General features: G+C 41.5%; 1 protein-coding gene across 2 annotated transcripts; it reads right to left on the minus strand.

Annotated features, from left to right (window-relative positions):
* Positions 1–5,005: 5,005 nt before the first annotated feature.
* On the minus strand, positions 5,006–17,630 carry fgf7 (fibroblast growth factor 7). Of its 2 annotated transcripts, none has more exons than XM_076287791.1 (4): positions 17,582–17,630; positions 12,604–13,149; positions 7,329–7,435; positions 5,006–7,197 (listed from the first exon to the last, which is right to left on the minus strand). In XM_076287791.1, exons 2-4 carry the CDS (start codon positions 12,887–12,889, stop codon positions 6,979–6,981), a joined length of 612 nt encoding a protein of 203 aa, XP_076143906.1. In that variant the 5' UTR covers positions 12,890–13,149; positions 17,582–17,630; the 3' UTR covers positions 5,006–6,978. The 2 variants fall into 2 exon arrangements, with proteins under 2 accessions (XP_076143906.1, XP_076143905.1); XM_076287790.1 differs by lacking the exon at positions 17,582–17,630 and adding an exon at positions 13,717–13,889.
* Positions 17,631–25,814: the final 8,184 nt, after the last annotated feature.

Genomic DNA, 25,814 nt, shown 5'->3' on the forward strand with positions numbered 1-25,814 from the left:
TGGAAACCATTTTTTCTCTCTGAGCATTCCATCATTGTCTTCAAGGATACATTTTGGTGGTTTTTCCTTCATCGTTTTAAGGTATGGTTAGACTAACAGATGTATAACAGATATATATAGCTTTTTTCCTATATCTCCAACAATTCTAGGGATTTTTTCCTCGCTCCTGTTACTCATGGGCTCTCTCTGAATGTTTTAACACTCTGTAAAGCGCCAGGAGACATGTGTAATGTTTTGGCGCTCTATAAGTGAAATTAAATAGATAATTATAAAATAAAAATGCTTCATGACAATTAAAAAAAAACATTTTACAATATCTCTTTCAGGTTTGTTTTTCAATTTTAACTTTAATCTGGTAACTTGTAGATAATTAGTTGTATAGTGTTTTCGTCACTGAACATTTCGTCAGTACAGATCATTTTATATTCACAGCAACTCTTGATGACAGAGGTTTATAGACTGCAGTTTCTTGTTGATTATGTCCTTTGTGTTTTCTTCTTTAAAAGCCCAGTCTAGAGGATGAAAGTGCACTATTTGTGTTTTCTTCTTTAAAAGCCCAGTCCAGAGGATGAAAGTGCCCTATTTGACTCTATCGCTACTGGATTTGTCTCACTTCTGTTGATGGTTTTCAATGATGTGAAAGACAAATTATTCAAGGTAACAGAGCACGATGACTCCAGTTAACATTAGTAATGTATCAATATTTTACTATTGTCAATGTTTTATTGTTCAGTTGGAAAGGCATACATTGGGAAAATAAATGTTATTTTGTGACATGGTATAATGTTGGATTTTCTGTGTGTTCCAGGTCTACGCTGACTGTTTAGCTCAGGCAATTTATGCTGCTTTCTGTGGGGCGTTTCCACAGTCAAAGGAGCATTTTCATGATGACTTCAAAACTGAGCTGACTGAGGTGACCTCTCTGTGGGTATCAGGTAAATGCCTATTCAAGTCTGAGAGTGCATTGTGAATTTACATCTCCAGCAACCCCCCCACCCCTTCATGCAGTTGTACTGCAGTCGGGATATTGGTAATGAAGTAGAAAAAAAGAAAAGTCCACATTATTTCCACTCGTTTATCTGTATTTTATTATTATCAATAGAAATGCCCTCATAATGAACAAGGAATAATACTAATTTCAGGTGTAAAGCCCAAACTTTTGTCATGGAAGAACTGGAAACTTCAGTGGTCGACTCCAGCAAAGGATGCTGTCAAGACAAAAAAAGCCTCAGTTTGCGGTAAGTGTTTACCTGAATCATGCTGTAACTAGTGAATATATAAGCATTTTTCATCATTAATCAGTCAGTCTTTTTGCATTACTGCACTTTAAGAAGTGCAAAAAGAGTGGTGTGCAACATACAGTACATACTGTGGCTGTTGTTTTTAATATAACAGTTCCAAAACATCAAATGTAGTGCCAGTACAAACACAGATTATGTCATCTCTTTTTAAAATATAGGCAACACAGACTTGATTATGATCATAATCAAGTCTGTGTTGCCTATATTTTAAAAAGAGATGACATAATCTGTGTTTGTACTGGCACTACATTTGATGTTTTGCTAATCTTCCGAGTTATGCTAGTCTTTACATTTGTTGTTGCTTCACCATATATATATATATATATATGTGTATATATATATAAGAAAAAATCCCATGTTGATACACAGTTCATCTTTTCACTTCTGCGTATAAGAGATGGTCTTGTTTAGATTTTCCACATGGATCAATTTTGACATTCAGTAAAACATCACAATCAAATAGCTAATGATGAAATTAATGTTTCTATTTACGATAGATAATGTCCTTAAAGCACTTTAAAGGAATCACTTTAGCCACTCATATTGAATAAGATCAGGCTACATTCAATTAACGACTGTCCATACTCATAACCCAATCAGTTTGATGTTCAATTCAGTTAAGTCAAAGTCAATAAATAATTTTGATGATAAAATACAGAATAAACACACGTCTATTTAAAAGTTTGCTTGATTAATTATTAAATTCAGGTAATTCTTATTGATCCTTGTGATGAGATGATTCGATTTCGATGTCTCGATGCTGATCTCACCAGCAATACATTCTGCATGATGTGAAATAACCAGTGGTCAACCTAAATGTTAAAACCACTTTTCAGAAATAGGACAGAGATAGGAAAAGGAGAAGGAAGCTGAGAAGTGGAGTGCAGTTGGATGGAAGGGAGGCTCCAAAAGGGGAGAGTGGGGGAGCGAGCTGAGGGGAGTGAGCCGGATGCCTGTGGGGATGCTGCTGTTGTGTGTGGTCAGGGCCAGAATGCAATCCTTCCAGAGCGGTGTGACCCGTCGGGATACAGTCCAGATGTGTTTTGCCGTGGTAATCTTTCTGACGTCTGGGACCAGGCCATCATACCAATGTTAATTTAGGATGAGTTTGTGTTTTTGCTTCTTTTGGGTTCAAGGATGCCAATTTCATCTCGTTTTTGGAGTAAAATGCTGAACTGTAGTTGTCAGCATAAGTACTATTGTGGTACGGGGTAGCACGGAGGTGGTGAAATAAGCCATTACTGGACAGTTTGTATGCTTCTTTTTCACATAATGTGGTTTTACTAGTTGGTGGAAGAGATTATCAAGTGATAGCAACCAAATGCTATTTGTTTACAGTATTATGTTCATAGCCCACATGATTGACTGGACCCACGCCATGGTACATGCTATACATCATTCAGCCCTTTGTTTTGTTGCACATGGCATGTGTTCTTTGGCATTTCAGATTGTACAGTTGTACACACTGCACATTATAGGAGTATTGATTAAAAATTGATTAATGTTTGTGACTATGCTAATTACCATTCCAATATATCCCCACATTCCTCCATGTCAGAGCCTGCTATTGTTGGATGGCATTGTCTTAGATTGTTTTGTTGTTAAGGACACACAGTTCTTTCGATCTTAAATTGTGAAATTCTTGAATTCTCAGTGTGATGCAACCTGATTTGTTTCAGTACATCAGCACCATCTGTTACATTGAGCAGAGGGAAGCAGGTGCCAGGAGTTCTGTGGGCTCTACTCTTTTTTCTAATTCTATATTTGTACAGGGTTGTAGGGCTCCCTTGTGATTTCTGTGGAGGTGCTTGCTTTTACAGCATTTTGATAAATTGCTGAAGGCCACCACCTAACCCCTCCTCCCTGCTCTCTCCTTGGCCTCTGCCAGTGGGAGAGTGGCGATGCTGGCTGGCTGGCTGCTCTGGCATGTTGGTGGTCCGGGTCTCCCTCGTCTCGCTGGATATCTATTGGGTGTGACTTGGGGGTCACTCACCCTGGGCTCCCAGGGCTCTGGGGCCGCGCGCCATCTGAGGGGGGAGGGGAATGGGGGCTCAGTTCATGGCCCTTGAATGTATCAAATTCAGATGCGCCTGCCCTCGCTGTCTCGCCACATGTTGTTGGTATTAAGGACCTCACGCTGACTTTCACTCGCGTCCTGCAAAAAAAAAAAGGGCGAGCAATGGCATGACGTGCCCAAGTATTTCCCATGATTGCAACAAAATCCCCTCTTCACAAAGATTACGCCCCTCTCTCTGAAAAAGCATTTAGCTGTAGCCTTTCTATTTCAAGGAGTCCTGTCATCTCTTACGAGGGCCTTTTGAATGTCACTTAATGCAAGTCTTTAACAATTAACTCAGTCATTTTGTATTGATCTTAAATGTGACTAATGAACTGAAGCAACTGGTAAAACTAAAGCAACTGGTAGAATTTCTGCACAAATCAAATGCTACTGAAAGACTGTGCAGTGACTTTGTTGAATTGAGATGTACTCCATATTATATTCTCTTTATTTGAGGTCATTGCAGGTTGTTGTTGTGTGACTTGTGGACATCATGTATATTTTATATCTGCTCACCTCAGTCAGCCACTACATACCTTTTTTGCCCATTGAAGGCCGAGCTTCTGTTCATTGTTAGATTATCTCCTGCGCCTCTCAAGGAGCCAAAGACTGTACAGCCTTGAGTTAAAATGTGTTTACATTTGGAACATGTTACAAATTATCTGCTAAGACTAACTTTGCGTGACTTGGCAGAAGCCTTCACCTTGCCCAGACTTTGTTTGGGTCAGAGTTATTCCGAGGTTTTGCTCTCTCAATTTGAGTCTCTTTATCTGTCATTCCTCTCTCGAAACAGATGTGAACCCAAACAGAAGGTAAAAGTCTCCATTCAATCCGTCTCTCTCGGCTTGAGTGCGGCACTTTGCCAGCACCGCGCTGTATGTCAGGCGTGCCGGGCTTTGACATGACATGGTTCAAATTTCACTCAATCTAATATAAACTTTTAAAGAAATTATGACAACATTCAGCTGTGTTGACTTTTCTCACTTGAGGGAAAGATAAAGTGCTGGTCTTTATCCAGTGATGTTAATATCCTGACCGTTGAGAAATCAGATTTATGCCTATCACTTCCATCAGATGTATCGATGCAGGTAAAGGGATAGAATTTCTTTTTTGTCTTTGTCTCAGTAACAAAGTGTCAGTATTTTTTTTAATTCTTGTTAAGTTTTTATCCTTTAAGAATTATATTTTAATAAAGAGCCATTTGTTATGGCTCTGACCTGCAGAAACCAAGGATATGATGTAAAATGGATACACTGGATACAGTTTTTATATACTATTTTAGGGCAGCTTCAGTTACATTGGCCATGAGTTACAGCTGAAATATTTTTTACTGTATTATTTTACTTTACTTGATTGTTTTTCCTATACATCCTGTGTAGTCCATTATGTGATATTGTATGAACTTCTGAGCATAGCAGATATGTACTTGTCTTGCTGCAATCCCAAGACTACCTCACAGTTTTAGAACTACAGGGCTGTTGGCTTACATGGGAATATGTGAATCAGGATGTTAAATATTAAGTATGATAGCTACAGTAGAAAATTCAACTGGGAAAGTGTGGGGAAAATAGGTTTATTGTGGTCAGAGATCAACTGCAATTAGTCGTTGGCATTTTCATTAAAAAAAAAAAGGTGACTCGAATAATTGAAGTTTAGATATTTTATTATAATAGTTTTTTAAAAAATATAGAATCACATCAGACCGTGTTTATTCTCTAAATGACAGCAGCAGCGAGAGAGAAAAAACATACAACTTCAAAATATCCTATTTTAATAGCTGTTATGGTGTGTTGGCAGATTATAGTTTTATTTTGCTACAGTCCACGAGGCGAGTCTGCAGAACCTCCAGGTTGAGATGGTTCATTGACTGTGGCAGAATGAGGACGTGGTTCCGGAGATGTCCCAGTTGGGCTCCATGTTTGGGTCGGTTGGTGTTTGTTGTGTTCAATGGCTTGACTATACAGGGAAAGTGCCTACATTTTGGTGAGTTGTGGAGAGTCACAGAAAAACACTGTATCAAAGAATATAACACTTCTTACAACATCCATGATTCCACACAGAGTCTCTATAAATAACATAAATAAAACTGAACAATGAGGAGTACCAAGAAGAATTGTTCCAAGTTTAAAATGAGATGACTAAGGCAGTAATTTCTCTCTTTAAATACTCATTACTCAAATAACAGAAATACTCTGATTCCTAATAGATGTGAAGTAGACATCAACTCAGATTTCACAAGTTTGATATTTTTGAATGTGTGCTAATTTTTAGCTTTGATTCTCTCCAAACCTCTGCCACATTAGTGTTTTTTTGCAGCCAAGGTAGCTAGGGTCATGTTTGTGCTTATACCATGATACCCAAGCCAAATATATGTAATTGTGAACTAGCAAAAACTAGTTTGTGTGTTCAGTTCATCAGGCAAAAGTTGTAACATAAGAAAATTAGGGTATTTCTTCCTAAATCCTAATTTGTATGCCTTGGAATTCCAATGATGTTTTGGTTAGAATATGGAATGTCTAAATCAAAGAGTTAGGAATAAAATGACCACTGAAAGACAGTAGGCTAGACTGTTGACTAGAAGAAGTTGATAGAAAGGGTCATGACCTGTAGAAACAGATCAGGTCTCAAGGAAGATAAATTTTACGTGCTCACAAAACCTGTCACAGGGTTATTGGTTTACCAGCAGCTTGAAATGCTCAACTCTAAAAATGTTGACCCTAAACAGCAAGTAGGCAATTATGGAGCAGCTATTTAGTATTAATTAAATTTGAAGTATTGAATGAACTATCAGATATATGAGTACATAGATTCTTTTTAAACATCTAGACATGGATATAAAACATTTAATTCTTTCACATGCTATTGTCCTACATTTTTGCATATACTGTAAAAGGCAAATCCAGCTTGCTTTATTTACAGTATTCCTACTAAATTACTCAAAAACAACTCATTTCAGTTTCTCAAATGTTTGTAGGTATGCTACTCAGTATGAGCTAATTGCATTTCAACATAGTAAATGCCACCCAAAAGATACAAGAATGTGAGCTAGTTGTTACACACTGAATTGACAGTATCTTTTATACCGTGGAATTTTTATGTAAATGCACAGCTTAATACTCTAGGTATCTTATGTGATTTATGTTTAGTTTATAATAATAATAATAATAATAATAATAACACTATAACTGGTTTGCTGTCTTTCACAATTAAAACATTGGAAAGAATTATTTTGTAAGGCCTTTTGGCTTGATCTTTTGAAAACAGTTTTTAATAACTATCACTGCCTTTGTTTGCTAACTTTATTTACTATATACTATAACTATATTTGCAATTTAATGAAGGCTCTGTTATAAATGCAATAAATATAATACATTCAAAAACACACAATGGAAATACAATTCATGTTGTAATAGCTCAATTCATATATTAAGAAGTCAGCCTTCTCGTTGTTTCCACAAAATATAGCCAGAATGTGTTGAATTATATCCTGTGTAGGCCTACTGTTATGCTGGACTACATTGTTCAGAATGGATATGATGTGTGGATGTTTTTTTTTTACAAACTGGAGCAGCAGTGGCTTTATCTCGGACTCCTTGGCAGTGAAGAACAGTTGAGCTTTCAGTCCACTTGCTTGTCATCCTCTTTACACTCTCTGGGTAAGAAGTGACACGATATGTGCTCCTTGCGTGTTTTCCGCCCTCGCAAAGGCTTCCCTCGTTGTGACAGTGCTATAAACATCTCTGTGCCATTCTGCTTTGTCCACTTGGCTGACGAATATGCTGAGTAGAAATTTTCTAGGAACACCTCCTTGAAGTTGCAGCTTTCATTGTACTCTTTCTGTGTGGCAAAAAAAAATGCAGGTGAAAGCAAATGGTCAGTCAAGAGCAGAGGTATGTTGGCTCTGAGTAGCATTATATTCTCAGGGAAACAGTTCACACTTCAACAGCATTTCATAGGAAATAGTTTACCTTGCCTCTCAGCATTCCAGTTCGATTCATGGATATGTAGTACTTGCTCTTCACACCTTTGATTGCTAGCACGCCACCCTCTGAGACCGTACGGATTTCTAGAATACCTACAAGACAATTACAAGGAAAGGAGGCTTAGCCAGACCGCTTGGCCTCCATGACAAAAACAGGATGGCGGTCTTTGCCGCTAATCAGCCTAATCAGTCTGGCTTTATGTTAAAGTTGTTAAACGGTTTGGGCGGTCATTACTTCGACCACAGCTAATGCCATTGCACATCTGGGAGGCAGATTAGATCGCTCTCCAGGGGAAGATGAAGGCTGTCTCCCTGCATGGGGCTTTGCACGCGTAGACCACTGCGCTCCAAGTAAGACAGGGAGACATTACATGTGTTGGCACGGTCTTTCAAGAAAAATATTGAAATAATGTGTGGTTTGCATAAGCATTGTGTGGCACCATCAGTCAGCAACAGGCTGATAGGCATGCCTGTCCTGGTGGTGTCTCTTGAAGACTAGTTGGCTAGTTTTCTAGGCTTCACAGACAGATACAGTATAACTTTTACAAGTGTAAGTACAACTTATACAAGTTCTATTTCCACAAAAATGTCAGCATTAGAATAGCAATTGCATGAGCAGGTATGATTAAGGGTGAAAATAAACCATGTTACAGAGGGAAAAAGGATCTTGTGGATCACCAATTCATGGCCCTTCAACCATTTCTTGGTTTGGTTTTATACTGAGAAGGATTTTCATGTATGTATATTTATTTTTGTGCTATACTGGTCCATTGTATCTCAAACATGAAGGCCTTGGCACTGGACAGAGGTTGAAAGACCTCATATCTTTCACATGATGTACAGTTATCTTAAGATCATTTACTGTATCCAGCCTGTGTTGGCTCATTGCACAGATCCATTTAACCATTCATTTTTACAAGGCCTTAAGATCGCTAAACAGCAATGATTTATCACTATAAACAGTACTTTAATTATCTGTCATGAACATTACTGGACTATCAGTAGTGGTTCATTGGAAATGTCTCCTTGTGAAGTGGTATTTGTTCCTTACTTAATTCCTTATTTTGGTCAGACTGAATTAATTGTTGTCTCATCTGCAAGGCACATAGCTCTCTGAAACAATGACTTTGCTGGATTGCATTCATTACAATGTGATGGTCTGTAATGAATTGTTTAAGTGGCCATGCATGACAGTCCTTGTGCCTTGAACTTAATTCAGATGGTTTCAGTAGTACTTTAGCTCTTTTATTATCTCCCCATATAAATATATTATTCTGAAACGGGCAGGAATAGCATCTGCTAAGGATTCCCCCAAAGTCCTTTTAGGCAAGTCCCTCCACTCGGTACTCATATTGTAACGCACTTTGAGCACTTATCGGGCATCTGTTTTGGGGCTGAACTGTGCGTGCGCAAGGCTTCATGACACCAACCTCGCTCCAGCAGCACATGATTGGCATGATGTATACACAAATATAGCCTTTTGATGACGTAACAAAGCATTTTCTCCGGGTGTCTACATGGTAAATATGAGATCATGTGGTTACGTTTCAGCCTGTCCACATTTGACATAGCTTATTGCAGAAAGCATTGCCTTATTTTACCAGAGAAGCAAACAAATAATTTTCCAATATACTGGGTCGTTAGACATGAAGAAATTCAGATGGTCTTTATTATTTTCTCAAAACCAAAGGCTGTAAAGTCCAATCAGAGGGTAATATGCCAATAAACACATCTCATGACTGCAACACACCATCTCTAGCCTTTAAACCACACAGACTGCTTGCAAAATGGTATTGAGTTTATCACACACTCTCCTGTTTTTTTCTTTTTATAGTCCCTACCAGCACATTTGTACTGTACCTGGTGGCACGTAAACAACATCTGTATAAGGATCAACAACAAACGTCCAGATATGTTCATGTTTAATTAAATAGTTTTTTAGAGAGCACTTTATAATCATTTTTTATACTTGATTGCACAAGACAACATTTGAATGTAAGTAATTGCAAGCTAGATCAAAAATGGGGGAGTTTTGCCTCACTTCTTGTGTCCAGGAAGTGTATTTGGAGTTTATTCCATGGAATAACCAATGAATTGAAGGACACTGGCATAAACAAAAAAAGGCTTGTCTGGAAATTTGGCTGTGTCAACTTTGATTTGTTGTGCCATCAGCAACAGAATGCCACAGCTCTGTTTCACTGCTCCGCTATTACATATTCACAGCATCATCACCATTCCATCACGTTTTGGAATCCTTAAACAACCGCCTTTAATGAAAATATGATGCATGTTGATGAAATGAAATTCCTCCACCACACGTCGTTACTTTGTCAGTGATGCCCTGACGGATGATTAGAGTGGGGGATTTGAGATGCATCTCCTCAGTCTGCGTCTGGAGACGCCCGCCCGGGGAGGTCATACCTGCGGCACGGGCCACTTAACTCTGCTCCGCACCCCCCCCCCCCCGTCCGTCACCGGCGGCTGTTTTTGTGCCTGTAAGTCATGCGCGTTTCCCATAAATGAGCAACTCCTTTTAGAAAGTGTTGATGTACATCTCCAAACAGGCGGCCTGCAGCCGACCTGGCTTTGATGTGGCCCTCGTAAAAGTGTTGTTTGCGCCTCCACCGTGTTTGCTTTGAATAGTGCAAACAATGTTGTGATCTCGGGTGATTTGCTGGACACAATTTTCTTGTCAAAGCAATTGACGGTAATCCGCCGGTTAATAGATGGGGAGCTGGTTGTTTTTTTTACGGCGGTGCTCTGTTCCTGAAAGCAGCGTCGGCACAGTCGTTCAGAACCGTGGACACAGATAAAATACATTTCAGCCTGGACTATAAATCATTGGACATTTGTTTTAGATTCCAGGTCTGCAGTTAGCATGCCCTTGCAAAGTCACGCAAACAAATATTCCAGTGGAACCCCGATGACCCCTCGCTCCGCTGTTTACTACATCACGGAAGGTCTTTCAACACACGCATTGTAATTTGAGTGTTCTTATTGAAGGGCATTTTATAGAATGACCTTTGCTATTTCATTTCACTGGTGTTGCGTGCTCTAGCAGCATGCTATATTCACTATGCCAGTGATGGATTTGAGGTAAAACAGACATATGTCACTGGCATGGCAGAATTGTCTGTGGTATTACTGTTTCATGTCTGAGCAATTGCAACTGTTTAGTGTCTATGGGGAGATTCTGCCGTGCACACATGTGGATTGCAAATGTTAGGTCCAGAGTTCGCGGGGCTGCCTCGCAAGGCTTTCCTCCCCATCTTGAACACATTTACCTCTGCGTCTCAGGCCAGCCTCTGGCTGGGCTAACTAATGTGTGGGTGATCCCTAATTCCGTCTTGTTGAATAGAAATCCACACTACTTTGAGTTTTCTCTTCTTAAGGATGTAGGCGACCTCTGGGAAACCAAAACGAGTGTTTTTGTCAGACAACAGCATTAAAGAAACCGCCTTCCCTTTCTTGTTGCACTGTTAGGATGTAGCCTGTGTGTGTGTGTGTGCGTCTGCGTGTGTGTGTGTGTGTGTGTGTGTGTGTGTGTGTGTGTGTGTGTGTGTGTGTGTGTGTGTGTGTGTGTGTGTGTGTGTGTGTGCGTGTGTGCGTGTGTGCGTGTGTATATGTGTGTGTGTGTATATTTTAGATTAATCATATCCAAGAAAAGGATATGAAATGGAGGTTTTCACATCTAAGTGGTTACATGGCTAGGATATCCCGTCTAAGTCCTCTCCCACCTATAGAGTTCCATGTGTTTTCCATTTAGACCACAGATAGAAAGGATTCCTCCGTCATAAAGAATCTCTGTAAGGGCTGAGGTGTTGAAGGATCAGCCATTGTAGCACATATATCATTTATCCTGAGCTTGTATATAGTCTAAAGTATGTAAAGGAAGGAGGAAACGGAACATTTTGAAGCAAAAACTATTTTGTGAAACCGCTTGTAACTGCATTTATATTGGCTCCTCTGCCTTTGAGGCAGTTTGTGAAGGCTAAAATATTGTGAAACCATAAGCATATCATCTAAACAAAGAATGCTATTCATATAATTCTGACAGACAAACTGTTATTACACCACCCCATTTGAAGTGATTTAACATTTGTCGCCAGATTTTTCTTTTGTCTATGTCTAGCCAGGCATCTCCGAGCTTGTTAGTACACAAAGCCATGGAAATATGAGTTAGAAAGGAATTACATTCATGCACCACACAGTTTTCTTCAGAGTTCCCTAGTCACACAAGCCTGTTTGCCTTGTGCGTGAAATTGTCTGCCACATCAGGGTGTATCAATTTTTCTGCCTCTCAACGCCAATTGTTACGCAAGCGTCTTTTCCATCCACTCCAGAGACATTCCCTGTCACGCTAGCATTCTTGGGAACAGACTCTTGGTGAGATATGAGGAAATGATAGCCACCTCAAAGATTCTCTTACTGGAATGTGGGGGCCTCACACACACAAACACACAGAGACACACACACACGCACACTGAAAAGATTATCATCTTAACTCGACATTCATTTGACTTTCAAAAGCGTTCTGATTAGGCATTTGAGTTTTGGGGGGCTTGCAGTTCAGTATGCATGTCTAGTTGTTCCCTCTAGTTAGCAGTTGATGACTCGAAAAGTCTTTACGGATAGTTTTTGCATAGTGATCTACATACTGAGTAAACACCCGACAGCAGCTCAATAGCTGGCAGCGTTGTGTATTTGTGTCTATTCTAAGCCAGGGTGCCATAGATAAGTTGCAGGTGCATGCGTGTCAGTGCAAATGACTGCTTTGGAGATGTGATTTCTCTCGAATATAGTTTGGTGTTTGTATTACCATTTGAAGCAATGTAAACCAATCCCTTTTCTGTGTGTGTGTGTCACTTTAATGTCAGTTCATCATTAGTCATGCCCAGAGAGCGATCTGGCACTCTCTAATACACAGACTCATTTGTTTACTTCATTAACCGCTTTGTCTCCATTGTTGAGAAACGCTCTGCCAAGTCAGACACATGTTTTACTTTACAGCTGTCAGTGTGCACTTTTAACTGAGACTCATGCCCTATTTACTGTCTGATAACATTGTCTGAGATACTGTCCAATAATCTTACATTGGCTTCACTCCAGGCTATCCCATGCGTGATGTTCCTCCTGAACTAATCCATCAAATCACTGCCTAAATACTGTTCTGTTGGATATTGACAATCAGAGCACAGCTGGAGGGATAATCACTCTGAGCACAGCACCAATTCTGGTAAGGAGAAGGAATCAACACTTACTGTAGCAGTTGGTGGGGTCTTGCGTTCCACTGATGATGCCGGAATCATCGATGGTAAGAAACCACTGCGTTCCGCTGAACAGTCTCCGGATCCGTACATCTCCTCCCTCCATGTAGTCATAGTTTCTGGTGTGCCGTTCATGTTTGGAACAGTTTGTAATTGCAGCCAGTTGCTCCGGGGTTCTATCACTGCAAGCCAACCACACACTGCCCACTAGGATGAAGGTATGCAAGTACAGTCCAAAGAGCACATTTGGCAGGTTCCATGTCAGCATCCATATGTGCATTATAATGCAATGCTGGTGGGATTCCTGAGCACCATACTGAAATGTCCACGCTGGTGTAACGTGTGGCCACGAGGTCCCTGACCCGGTGTCTCCCCCACACAGCAGGGGTCCAAACCAAAAAACCAAACACAGGGAATCTGCTAGTGGGAATTTCACTCCGCGTCAAGCCAGCGTTTCTTCATCGTTTCCAGGTGTTGCTGAAAACCACAGTCCTCCGATGGGCATCATTTCTTGGGGCAATTTTCATGTGGATTCCAGAGCTACAAAATGCAAGAATTCAGTTAGGCATGACATCCACACATATCTTTAACAGCCAGAAACCCTGATAAGCACAGGGCTTACAATGTTTAGAAGCACATCATGCTTGTTGCTCATGGACTACGACAGTCTCTTGATTCTCTCAGTCTTTCCAGGCAAATGTTTCTGGACAGACATGAGTGAAAGGACACAAAGGGCAGCTATAATTCAGAAAGCAGCATAATGCATGTGCCATTTTGCCTCTCTGTATTTTCTCTGCGTGTCTAAATTGTAGCCATGCTATTATAATCACAGACTCCACAGCGGTTAGTGCAACGTTGTCATAGTCCTGCCCACGATTGTCTCCCTTAGCTGTCCTGACTGGGCAGAGGGTGCCCCCCCCCCCAACACACACACACACACACACACACACACACACACACACAGTCACCCAGTGGGAGCTGTACCCAAGCCGTGCCATGTGTCTCTGTCTGCAGCAGAGCCTTTTTACAACCAAGGCACCCCACCACCTGCACAACCAACTCACATCCCACTGAAGTATTTCAAAGTTGTTTAAAGAAATAGCTTACATTTATGGGGTGCCTGCCGTTAAATCAGATAGTCCTCTCCAAATCTGTCTCCCTAAAAGTTGCCTTCCTGAGCTGTTGCTGTTGCTGGCACTCACTGCCTCTGCCTCTGCCTGTGCCGGGACTGTGGAGTGGTGCAGTGGCGTGTGTGGACCCTGGGAGGATTGCTCCATGCATCTTCGCTCTGTTGTTATGCAGTGTGCTTAGATAAATGCCTCGTGCTGACCTCACTTGAGACCAATTACATCTCAGCCAGTCAGCTGTCACTTGGATGCTGGGCAGGAAGTGCAAGGGAAAAAAGGGAAGGGAGAGGGCCTGTTGCTTTTTGCCAGGCCCCTACTGGTCATGAGAGGGAGCCATAAACTTGAGGAATAGCTGATATTCCTCTGGTATGCACTAAGAATGTGCCCTTCGATTTGCATGTAGTCCCGACCTCAGAGAGACTGTTTGTACACCTCTGTCTAGCGAAGTCCAGCACTTCTAGAGCATTTTCCAGGAAATGGGGTAATTTGTAACCGTTAAATGTTTCTGCAAAACAGTAATTTCATGTGCATGGGAGCACTATAGACACAACATCAAAGAATCACCCCGATCTAGTGGCTTATTTTAAATATTGTTCGAAGCCATAAATTTCATGTGACGGGCAACCATTGAAGGATGGAAACAGATGACATTACAAGCAGAGTTGGCAATCTTTGTCAAAGGTCATTCTATCTATCACTTCTTTTCACTTCTTTCATTCTTTCTTTCACTCTTTGTGTGGAGGACTACAATTTACTGTTTTACACACCTGGCCTTTTCTTGCACTCGACACTTCAAAAGTTCACATGGTACCTAATGATCGAGTCTGTCGGGGTGGGGAATAGGCTTTGCTTGAAGTGGGAGAAACGTCTGGAGTGCAGGTCTCCCTTTAATTACTCTAACTGGTGTTTGTAAACGCCTGATCTATTAGTTGTCACTCATTGCCATGTTATTTGGAGATACTTAGAGGAGCTGGTCCCTCCCATCATTTCAAAAAACACATCTCAAAACACATATGAAAATGAGAATAAACATAGAGTAGAGAATACTGGAAGGTCTTGTGTCTTCAAATGCTATTTCCCAGATTCACTGCTACAGCTTTTGACCGCTAAATGTCAAATACAGCAACAACGAGTACTTTAGTTTTCCTGGCTAAGAATCTGGCAACACATGGAACTATTTCTAAGTTGTGTAAAAGCCTTTATTTTGTAACAACATACTTTTCAAAGAGGTAAATATTTATAGCCTTTGTTAATGAAATTGGTAAGGTTATTCTTTTCATAACTTGTATGATTTATTTATTTTATTTTGCTTTATTTACAATCGGCTATTATACACCTGATTAGGAATAGTGCAGTGAATGGTGTGAAAGTTATCTTTATATGAAATGTAGTATTTCCCCACGCAAATAACTGCATGTATATGTTTAAAAAATGTCTAAAAGTTTATAAACTGGCTGATATGAATGTGAAATAAAATGTTTTGGGATGTTTGGTTTCACTGTGAAAGATGCGGTCATCTTCTTGCAGGCTACATTTGTAGCTAAATTTAGAATTCCTTGTTGATTCAATACCCTACTTTGTCACCGGGTGACCGCACCACGATTGCCTACCACTTTTAAGAGCATCTGATGTGAAGCAACGAATGTGCCCTTTTTAGGTCCTCTTTGTTCCAGATGGCAACCGTCATACAGGTTGTTTGAATTTATTGTTTAAATTGTTGCATGCTGTAAGCTAGATGAAAGAGAGCTTAGAAAGGAGGCCCCTGCACCACTGAAGTTTACAGTAGGGAGAGGGAGTGCACGGCCCAAGGTGGGCCCACAGCCCCTGCGTGACTACGCCGCTCCTCCCCCCCTCCCTCCCCTTCTTTATGGCAAATTGATTATTGACAAGAGTGTGGTCGTGCCAGAATTTCATGCACATTTGTAGTCACGGCTAGCCTGTAAAAGCCTCACCTTTCCCTTTAATGGACTACCAGCGCTCCACCGGAGTACGTAACACCGGCACACAGTCTGATTGCAATGTGACACGCAAGCATAAAATTGCATTGGAGAGCCAAGGCCAATTACAGCAACATTTCCGTGTGGTTTTTGTGCTTATTATCCCGAATTTGGGGGTTTACTGATGTACTCTGCTTCAATGTTGCGTTTTTACAAGTAAAATCACTTTCAAAGCTCGAGAACAACTGCAAGACGGTATATTTCCAGTGACTGCAGGCTTCCCCATCATCGAGCCATAATTAATTGCAATGTAATGCAATTGTAAACAGTGCTTTCCTGTTCCAAGAGAAGTATATTTCTAATGCTGTGTATTGGATTTTTTACAAAAGCACAGCTCCACGGGTTCAGTTGATCAAAGCTGGTTGCATGGATGGATATTACTAAGTCATTCAGGTCACAGAGGTAATTTGTGTAAGTGCTAACTTCAGCATTAGTGCTTTCTTAGCTTGTCTGGTTATTATGGCACGTTTGTTCCCAGTTACAAAACCAGCAAGCGCTTTGGTGTCAAATAGGTGGCATGTGGTCCCACAAGGGACCAAACCTGCAGTGACAGCTGTACCTGATGATGTATGTCACGAAAGCTGCAACTTCATCAGACCTTAAATCTTCACTCCATTATTGAGTAAGTTCAGGCCAGCATGTTATGGCCACAACTTCCATTTTCCATTTTCCATTTTTCTTTGGTTTGTTTATTTGTTTGTTTTGACTGAAGTGGTTGTGAATGAAATGACGATGGCTGTGGTGGCTGTGTTGTGCTTGGGTAATGAAAGATGAAGTCATGGTTCAGGCAGGGTAAAGCCGAGACGTTTGTTTGCCTATCCCATTTCTTTTTCTACTATAGATTTGCTATACCAATACATTTGAACAATCAATAAATATATTTTACACAGATTCAGAAGTCAAGCTTTGGTAAAATGTGTCTACTTTGCATCCTAGACATGGGTAATGTTTATATTCACCCTAGCAAATAATTTTAATTGTCAGTATATGTGTCTTAAAACTGACTTCACCTCTTGTCTAGAATGCACTTAGAGGAGATGGCTCTTTGATGTGTTGTACATACATGTCACAAACACTTGTTTACACTGTCTCGTATTGATATGTCTGAACTCATGCCTGGTGAATGGATTGTGTTTCAGGTCAAGCTATTCTTGGGTGGTGGGTTTAGTTGCTCTGTGACTGTTTGTGTTAAGCTTTTGCTTTCTAAATTCCATGATAATTGGTGAGCTCTGGGGATGGTGCCTATGAACATACGTCGGCTCTATAAATAACCCGAGCACACATCCAGATGAAGTATCTCTGGCTTGCCTCGGCTACAGAGCAGATTTCTCATTTTTTCTCTGCTACAAACTTGCAACTAAATTTAGCTGATATTTTGCTAATGCTCAAATCAATTTTCCATGAAGGGAAAAGATCACAGTAGATGTTACATTGCAGTTAAAGTAAGTCATTTCAGTGTAACTTACTGCTCTATTCTATAAACCACAATTACTACAAGTCAAGTCAAGTCAAGTCAAGTCAGTTTTATTTGTATAGCGCATTTAACATGCACAGAGTGCAACCCAAAGCACAAGGTCTTAACACTCTGACTGATGACTTATGTTCCTCAGTAAATGATACGGCACTTTAGTCACATCTCTTGTCATATTAACTGCAGTAAAACGCATCATGGCATTTTATCACATCTTGTAATGGGGGATGTCATTCCTGTAGACATGTTTATACAAAATAGTGCAGATTTTAACGTTTTTAAAGCCTCTCTCTGCTTATTCTGAGGCTCTGTACACTACGTAGTTATCATCTTTTCTTACCAGCCACATGATTAAAAAAGAGTTCAGATGTACTCACCATGAAAGAGCGTAACTCATCCAGGTTCTTGTTTTTAAACACCATTCACCTCTCTGGTCAGTTGATTGGACTCTACGGAGAAGTGCGTCACCTTGCCTTGCCTCGCCTAGGACGCTCAGCTTCCTGGAGACTGTCCGTCAGGGGAGTGAAAGCTGCTCCTCTCTTTGAAGCGTTTCTTTCTTGAAGACCTCACTAAAGTGCGTGTTGATGTAATAAAAGGTGACAGATTGTAACATCTCTCCAGAAAGAGGGAGGTGTGAAAAGCTGGGGCTGGGCCCTCCGATGCTTCCCAGAACATCAATCTGCAGCTCTCTCCCCGGATAAATGTCTCCCGTGGGCTTTTCTCCAAGCTGCTGGCGCTTGCTGTGCAGTATCTGCATTAAAAATCAAGCCATTCTGTTTAGTGAAACTACATCCTTAGATGTGCGTAGCATTTTTGAGGACTTTTCTCTCTGAACAAATGGGATGAATCAGCGTTAGCCAATGTCTGACTGTTTTGCTGTAGTCTGTAGGCTCAAAGACAGGTTTATTCTCACACTTAAATATTGTTTCACTGCTTCCCAGAACAACAGAAAAAAGATGTGGAATTGTGGCTAAATGAACTGGTGCTGGTATGTATCGTGGCTGCGGCTGAATCCTGAAACGTACCCCTATTATTGTTCCTGATACACAACAGTACCCATCACTCAGCAGACTGCTCGTTGTGGCAGGAGGAGAGCTGACAGAGCCCTGGAGTACACTGAGCTTTGATAATGTAGCCTGCTTTTCGTCACGGGAGAACCTCTCCAGGGGCATGTTTAAAAAAGCTGCAGGTTCCAAGAGAGGTCATTAGTGGAGCTCAGACATCAAAACATCAGCTCAGACATCAACCCATCACCCCAGACATCATCTGAAAAGGAGAATGTTCGTCTCAAATACGCATCTTTTTTTCTCCCTGATCTCCATTTTCTATTTGTTTCATGTTCGTCTCTGAGGTGTCCATCAACCATTTGGTTTATATGGTGGGTGATTAGCACAGTAATGATTACAACCATGTCACCACCACCTACCAGGAATGGGTGTGATAGGAGGTCAGTAGAAGCAATGCGAAGTCTATAGTTGTAATAGGTGCAAAGTCTGTCTAAAGAGGATCTAAAGAGGATCTAAATTCCAGTGAGCTAGATGTGGCAGATCTGTTAAGAATGTGAACACGCATGACTCAGCGACGCAAGCATAAATAGATCCAAGGTAATTCACCAGCAGCTGTTCTGGATCATTGTCTTAGCTGCCTGGCCAAAAATCAAATGTGGACTGTAGTCAGAAAAGCAGCTTCTTCCCTGTGTAAACATGTAGTACTTTAGTGGCATTAAGTGTGAAAGACATCTTTAAATATCCAACCAAGTTCTAATTCAAGCGGGCTGTGTGTATAACTTTGAATATTCTCGAATGTGTGCGTGATATGCTGCTGGATGGGGAGCGTCTTGCTTATTTTAAAGGTCATTTTGCTTCTCTCTGATTGCACACTCTTCAGAAGAACACAGCACAAAATATTTCAACCAAGAATCAAAATATTGATTCATCAAAAGCTCTATACTTCCTTCCATTTAATGTTCACAGTGATAATAATTACATACCAAAGACCCACTAGCTAAAAATGTCCTGTGTGAGTTCTGCTTTCCTGTTTTTCCCACAAATGGACAAATTGGCTGCATTTTTATCTCCTGATTATTTCTTGCTTCAAGAAATTCATTATTCATGCTGTCGCCAAACAGCAATAACAGTACTCATTTTAAGACTGTCTCTGCCAAATGTTGCTTTCGATGTTTCTCTCCTCTGTGCCTTTCCAAGACAATAACAAGCAAAAACATGAGCCCTGACAGAAACGCTCTGAGACGTGGTTTGATCTGAAAATATTTACTTTAGACTTCCAGGCCGACCTGACCGAGCGCATCGCCAGTGCCATGAGGTCCGGCGAGGTGCAGGCCCACACCCCCACCATCAGCAGGAGAAGCTGCGCTGAGGTGGGCAGCCACGGCAGGAACCGAGAGGTGAGGTGCTGAGTGCAGCCTTGTGTCGTCCCCACTGCCCTCATCTACCTCAGCATCTGGGGATTTACGCATAGCATGATGCAGCCAAAACTAGTCTGACCTATGTGTGTATGGAAAGACTACACTTAATTCTGATTGCTCATGTTGTGACACCCCTCCCACTCAGACATTTTTTTTTTTGCATTGTCGTCGTGGGGGATGCCATACAGTAATGCAGGGAGGATGGCCTCCTATCTTCCCCCATAATTGTGCTCGTCTCCAGCCTAGAAGCTGGGAGGTTGCACTGTGTGTTTACCGCAATCACTTAATGCGTTTCCATCCCACGTTCTGAATTTGAATTACTGTCGCCTCAGTTTGTGGAGTAACTATGGTCTGCACTTGGAAACAAATTATGAAACAATCAAAACAAGAAGTTCTGGTTTCCTGTGTAAGATTGAAGGCGGCTGATCAGAGATCATTTTCGGTTTGAGTGACTCCAAACCTTTTTCTCTTTTAGCTTTTCTGATCATATTTTTAACATCTGTCTCCATTTGAGTAAAGATTAAGGATTTGAGTTTATTGTCTTTGGTTAGTTAGCATCATAGATTATCATCTTTGTTGATATGTGTCTTCATAACACAGCTGTGTTTTAGGATTCATCATGTCAAATGTGTTGTGTAATGATTATTATTATTACTATTAGTACTAATAATACTAATAACAATATTAATAATAAATATTAATATGCCTCTCCTTTAGTCACACTACATTGGCCCGGGACCTCAGTTTGACCATATCTACTTCAAGCCCTGGGGTCAGAGCCCACTGGTGGCCCGCTACCTCCAGCTCCATGGCATCCCCTCCACGGCCGGCTCCAGCTCACGCAAGGTCAAGCGCACAGAGATCGCCACGGTACCATATCCTTCTCCGTCCGTTTCCCACATCGGACGAGGACTTTTATCTACAAATAACATGGGGCTCTGTTGGGGGAAGACGAGGCATATTTATCCTCCAGAAGGAATTTACCATCAAGGATTTCCTTTGTTACAGGCAACATGAATAATTCCTCTCGCGAAATGATGTAATGTTCGTGGAGATCTTTTCCACTGAATTCATCAGGATTATATTGGCTCATAAATTACAATTTACAGGGAAGACTAATGGCTTTTGGAATTGGAGTTTGTCCCCTTGGTTGCAACCTTCCTGTAATGTGTAATTGCCTCCACAGATGTTGGGGGTTTATCTGATGTTAAGCTAAGTATTCTTCCTCTGGAGGCTTCTTCCCAGTGGAGCTTTTTGTTGTTATCATTGCGACAGTCGTCCGTCTCTCTCTCTCTCTCTCTGTCTTTTTTTCTCTCTCTCGACACAAAATGTTTCCAGATGACGGTATCCCTCGCCTACAAGGAGGCCCCTGCTGCAGCTGTTTTACAGGTTGTTATTCAGCTAATATGTAGAGTCTTTCAATAACATGCTAATAAAACATACAGGGACATGTTGCAGTTTTCCACAATATAGTACCACTTCAAGGGTAACATGGATTACAAACAGCGGGAAACTCAATAATTTGTTGGAGGTTGTGCTACACAAAGCACATTAGGCACATGAAACGGCCTATATATCAGGCCCTTGTGGACTAAATGGTGCAATTAATGATTCTGGCACAAGTGAGGGCTTTTTCTGGCTCATAACGGAGCTTCCGCAGTGTGGCTTTTGCTTTCCGAGGTACTCAGTCAGTCGAGTCAGTCATGTTTCGAAGCCTGCTCTGTCTTCTAATCATGTGGTCTTCTAACTGCTGTGGTTAAGTATTCCTTGACCACTGAAAGCACTCCAGAGAAACCCACGTACCAGGAAGTGATCAGTGAAACGCAGGGCAAGATCAGCAAATGGCGCTGGAATTATAACCAGTGAGTTCCTCTGCTCTGCTCTCTGTCACCCATCCTCGCTGTCATCCATTGCAGTGCTGGGAGATGTTCACTCCTGTCTGCTTCCTTTTAGGTTTTCTAAGCAGACCAATGAGGCAATTGCTGGGATACACAAGAGAAGGCACCTCAAATTTGTGGAAATAAATAGGTATGCAAAATACAGGGAAACATTGCCACCTTCAAGGCAAATGTAACAAGAACCGAGCAGAATGGAATACTGTAGGTGCTGCCTGCCAGAATGAACTGTTTGACAAACTCAAAAGAGTGGCCTTTTCCTTTGAATTATAGTCTAGTACGCTGTAGGAATGCAACATATTTATTGCAGGAGTGGAACAGTGATGTATGACTTCAATGGATACTCTTGAATCCCCATTTTGTTAGGCTTCAGAAGCAGCTAATGAACAGAGCAGAGATAAAAATCTACAGTGATGGCATCATGAACAAATGGGTGAGTGTTAGGCAATTGTTAATGCTCTGCACTAAATATGACATCAGCTATGCAAATGTGACAAACATGTTCTTTGTCATTTATGTAATGGCAGTCAGACCAGGTTCTCATTCCGACCAAACAGTTTCATTCAATGCTACTGTTTCCACCGATGCAAATTGCAGTAGAGCACAAATGTTTAACCATGGAAACACATAAAATAAAACTTAAAAATGAACAAACACGTTAAAAAATCATTGTCATTCTCTCTCTTGCATCTGGCTGTTGTGATCAGCACTGTGCTGCAGACAGTACGAACCACAGACATCGGCTGAAGCCCAGCGCTGGCCAGAAGGGTGACTCAGACGAGAGCCGAAACGCAGAGGAGAACCCCAAAGCCCCCGAGCAGCCGGGGGAGCAGGCCTGACCACACGGCTCTCACATTCATTTACACAGCACAGCTTCCAAGTCTTTTGTTTAAAAAATATGCGTGTCAGGAACAAAACTCCTTCAAGTGTCATACATTTTTGGCTCTAGGCTCTTTAAGGCTTTAATAATAAATGCTATTTAGTTCATGTCCATTAGTTTTACAGCAAATTTGAGAAATAATACTAGTTTTACTCTTGTAGCTGTTTTTAACGACAGAGGCCAAAAAGCCAGTGGCTAACGCGTATTTGCTAGCTGCGTGTTTATGTTGCATGAGTGTTGTGCTGCGAGGTATGGGCTGGACAGACTGGCCTGTTACCTGTCAAAGAGGCATCAGGGAAGTAAGCATTTTATGACAGAGGCGACACACTGACATGACAACCCTACATCCTGTTCCACGGGAAGTCATAAAAGAGGGGCCTCTCCTGGAGTTAGATTACCTTCTACTGTAGTATAGCTGGCAGTGTCCTCTCTCTCTCTCTCTCTGTCTGTCTTTCTCTCTCTCTCTCTGACCCTCCCCTTTCTGTCTTTCTCTGACATAGGAGCAAGTGTGTGAAGTGCTTGATAGTAAATCTGTAAATGTGCAGTAATATCCATGAACTTAAATTGATGGGGGTCATGCACCCCATAGTTTTTTTTTTATATTCGGCTTACAGCTTTGAATAGGCATGCTGAATATCATTTAGCTCATATAGGTTGCAATGAAAACACAAATCTGTATTGTTTTTACAAATGTAAATTAAATATGTGCTTCAAGTCAAAAATAGCCATACCACAGGCTGATTATCTCCATACTTTAATGCATAGAATTATTTAGTTAAAATACTATCATAAATACTGATGATTTCATATTTTACATCCTGTGTAAGATGTCCTTGCCAAGTCCTTGCCAAAGATTGAAAAACTTAATTTCTTATAAATTCTCAATAAACAAATAAAAGCTGTGCCATTTTAGAATGTTTATCTGAACCTCATAGCTCTTAAGAAACATTGTCCTTATAAATATCAAGCTATGACTGATGACATTAGATCATACTTTGCACAGTGTTTTAGTGTTTGGAAAAGTTAAAACAAAGAGGATATCTCATAGTGAATCAGGGTTTGGACCTCTGGAGCATCTGGGGAACACAGTCACCTTCCTCAGTGCGTTAGGTCAACAAATGGGGATGGATTGTTTTTTAATTGCAGGGGTTAAGCGAACGGAAGCTGTTTTTGGAGCGAGTTTGTTGAATTTGCCCACCACCTGATTCCAACTGCTCTGGTTCTCTTCATTGATTTATTTCAATTTATTTTACCCAGGCCCTGGAATATAGCGCATTACCGTTGATGTGTTGCTTGGCTGTAGTCTTCTAATTCAACACAGATGAAAGGCTTTCTAGTTTATATGGTAACAAGAAGAAAATTGACAAATGCATATATATATATATATATATATTTGTTAGCATGCTCTAGTCTGCTACACATTAAAAAAGGGATTCTTTTGTGGCCATTTGTTTTACCACCGATTAAATTGCTCTGTAGTTTCGGCCCCGATGGTCTAAGTGTGTGTGTGTGTGTGTGTGTGTGTGTGTGTGTGTCTGTGTCTGTGTCTGTGTGAAAGCTGTCTGTGATTATGGGTCATACTTCTCCACAATGACCAATGCCAGCCCCTGTCGCCCCAACCAGTTGAGCACACTCTGAGCGTGAGAGCGTCTGTGCCGGCGCACACTCTCCCCGTCTCCTGCACGGTGCAGTGCGGCCTGAGGGCCCTGGGGTCAGGCCACGTCTGGCCACGTCTGGCCACGGTCACCATCAAAACCTGTGAAAGTGTTTCATTAACACTGACTGGCCAGCCAGCAGAGCAGCAGCTCTGAGCGTGTGAGGGAGAAATATGGGCAGCAGGTGGTGGCCAGGGCAGGGCAGGGCAGGGCAGGGCAAAGGCAGGTTGAGTGATCTGAGGTCAGACGGAGCCCATGGACATGCACGCACGCGAGGTGTGTGGCTCCAGGAAACAGCTTTTGTAATCAATTATGCCTTAGAGCTCTGCTTCCTCTGAGGTGGACTAACGCCTCTGAATGGAATGGGATGGGAAAACAGGCCAGAGCCAGAGGACTATACGTGTGTTAGAGTTCACCTGTATAATATGCCCTATCTTAGCATAATTAACTAATGTTTCTAATATGCTCAACTTACAGAAGCCTGTATATGATTTTAATAATGGCTTCTTAAAGAAATGCCATGTGCTGTTAGCTCTTCTATCAGTGGAGCCATTTTTACTAAACAAGACATTGCATACCTAACAGAGGATGACAAGGTGGAGGACAAAAAAACCCTTTAGTAAACAGTTGAAGGAAAATGTTGGAATAGCATGGCCTTGCAGATCATTTCCCCGAGTGGGCCAATTGCTCAATGTGCTTTCACTCAGGCCATATCTGGAGTTGCGTGAGAGATTTCCATATCTCACACAGTCTTGTAAATCACAATTGAACAGTAGTAACTCAAAGAATGAACCCCAAACACGGCTGGTTTCAATTTCAGCCGCTGTGTCCTGCCAAGACTGGGACTGACTCAGAGACCACCCTTTGGTAGAGTGAGACTTAACTGGCCAGTTCACCTCAGAGTGCTCCAGTGCTGGGCTGCCCTCCTCACGTCATGCCTCAGTGGCCCAGACTGAGCCCCCAGCCGAGGGAGCGCTGAAACAGACACGCACGCACACTTGCATTCACACACACTCACACTCACACTCATTCACACTCACACTCACACTCACACTCACACTCACACTCACACTCACACTCACATTCACTCACACTCACCAGGCACTGCGCTGCTCAGCACTTGCCATTAATTTGCCAGGTCCACAAAAAATCCTTAGCATCTGCCAGCACGTGTGGAATGCTTGTATTCTGAGCTCTAATCAGTTTACAAGCCACAGGTACATCGCACCTCAGATGTTAAAGCCCTTAATATGTGGGTTGAGAAGGAAACAGAACCTCTTGGCATCATTTTTGCACAGCCTACGTGTTTACATTAAATCGAAAATGAAGGCGTGCCGAAAAATAAATAAACCAGAAGACCTTTGTTTGAAGTTCTCAGAAGTGTCAAATGTTGCCAATGTATTTTGAAGAAGGTTATGGAGCATACTCTTACGCCCAAAAAGTCCCTAAGATGAGAATCACTCCTCTGTCCAGCCATTTATCACACATGTTCTTAAAAGATCACTAGGCACAGGGAACCGAATGTCATTAACATGTTCCTTCCCTTTACGGTCACAGTAGTTCAGTGTTTGCAGTCTCTCATTTTGAAGTTCACTCAATGGTTTGTTATCTCCTTGGATGTGTGTTAGATGTCGATCAAAGTTCACTGATTCGTTGCCTTGGAGTCTTGGCTTTTTGGGGGAGTTTGGGTGAGGTTATTATGAATTGTCCCTTAAGGTGTTGACCCTTTGATGTGCCTTGGTAGCCACTCAGGGC

This window comes from Alosa pseudoharengus, unplaced genomic scaffold (genome assembly GCF_046254945.1).
Source record: "Alosa pseudoharengus isolate Yale_2024_CS ecotype anadromous, Long Island Sound unplaced genomic scaffold, YU_APseudo_1.1 YU_APseudo_1.1_scf_16, whole genome shotgun sequence".
NCBI classification, from domain to species: domain Eukaryota; kingdom Metazoa; phylum Chordata; class Actinopteri; order Clupeiformes; family Clupeidae; genus Alosa; species Alosa pseudoharengus.

Bases quoted from the DNA above. Each gene is read 5' to 3' on its own strand.
- fgf7 (XM_076287791.1), bottom strand. From the start codon at position 12,889: ATGCACATATGGATGCTGACATGGAACCTGCCAAATGTGCTCTTTGGA. The intron at 7,436-12,603 runs GTAAGTGTTGAT...ATTGTCTTGTAG, and splicing joins AGACCCCACCAACTGCTACA to GTATTCTAGAAATCCGTACG. The intron at 7,198-7,328 runs GTAAACTATTTC...TTTGCCACACAG, and splicing joins CTGGAATGCTGAGAGGCAAG to AAAGAGTACAATGAAAGCTG.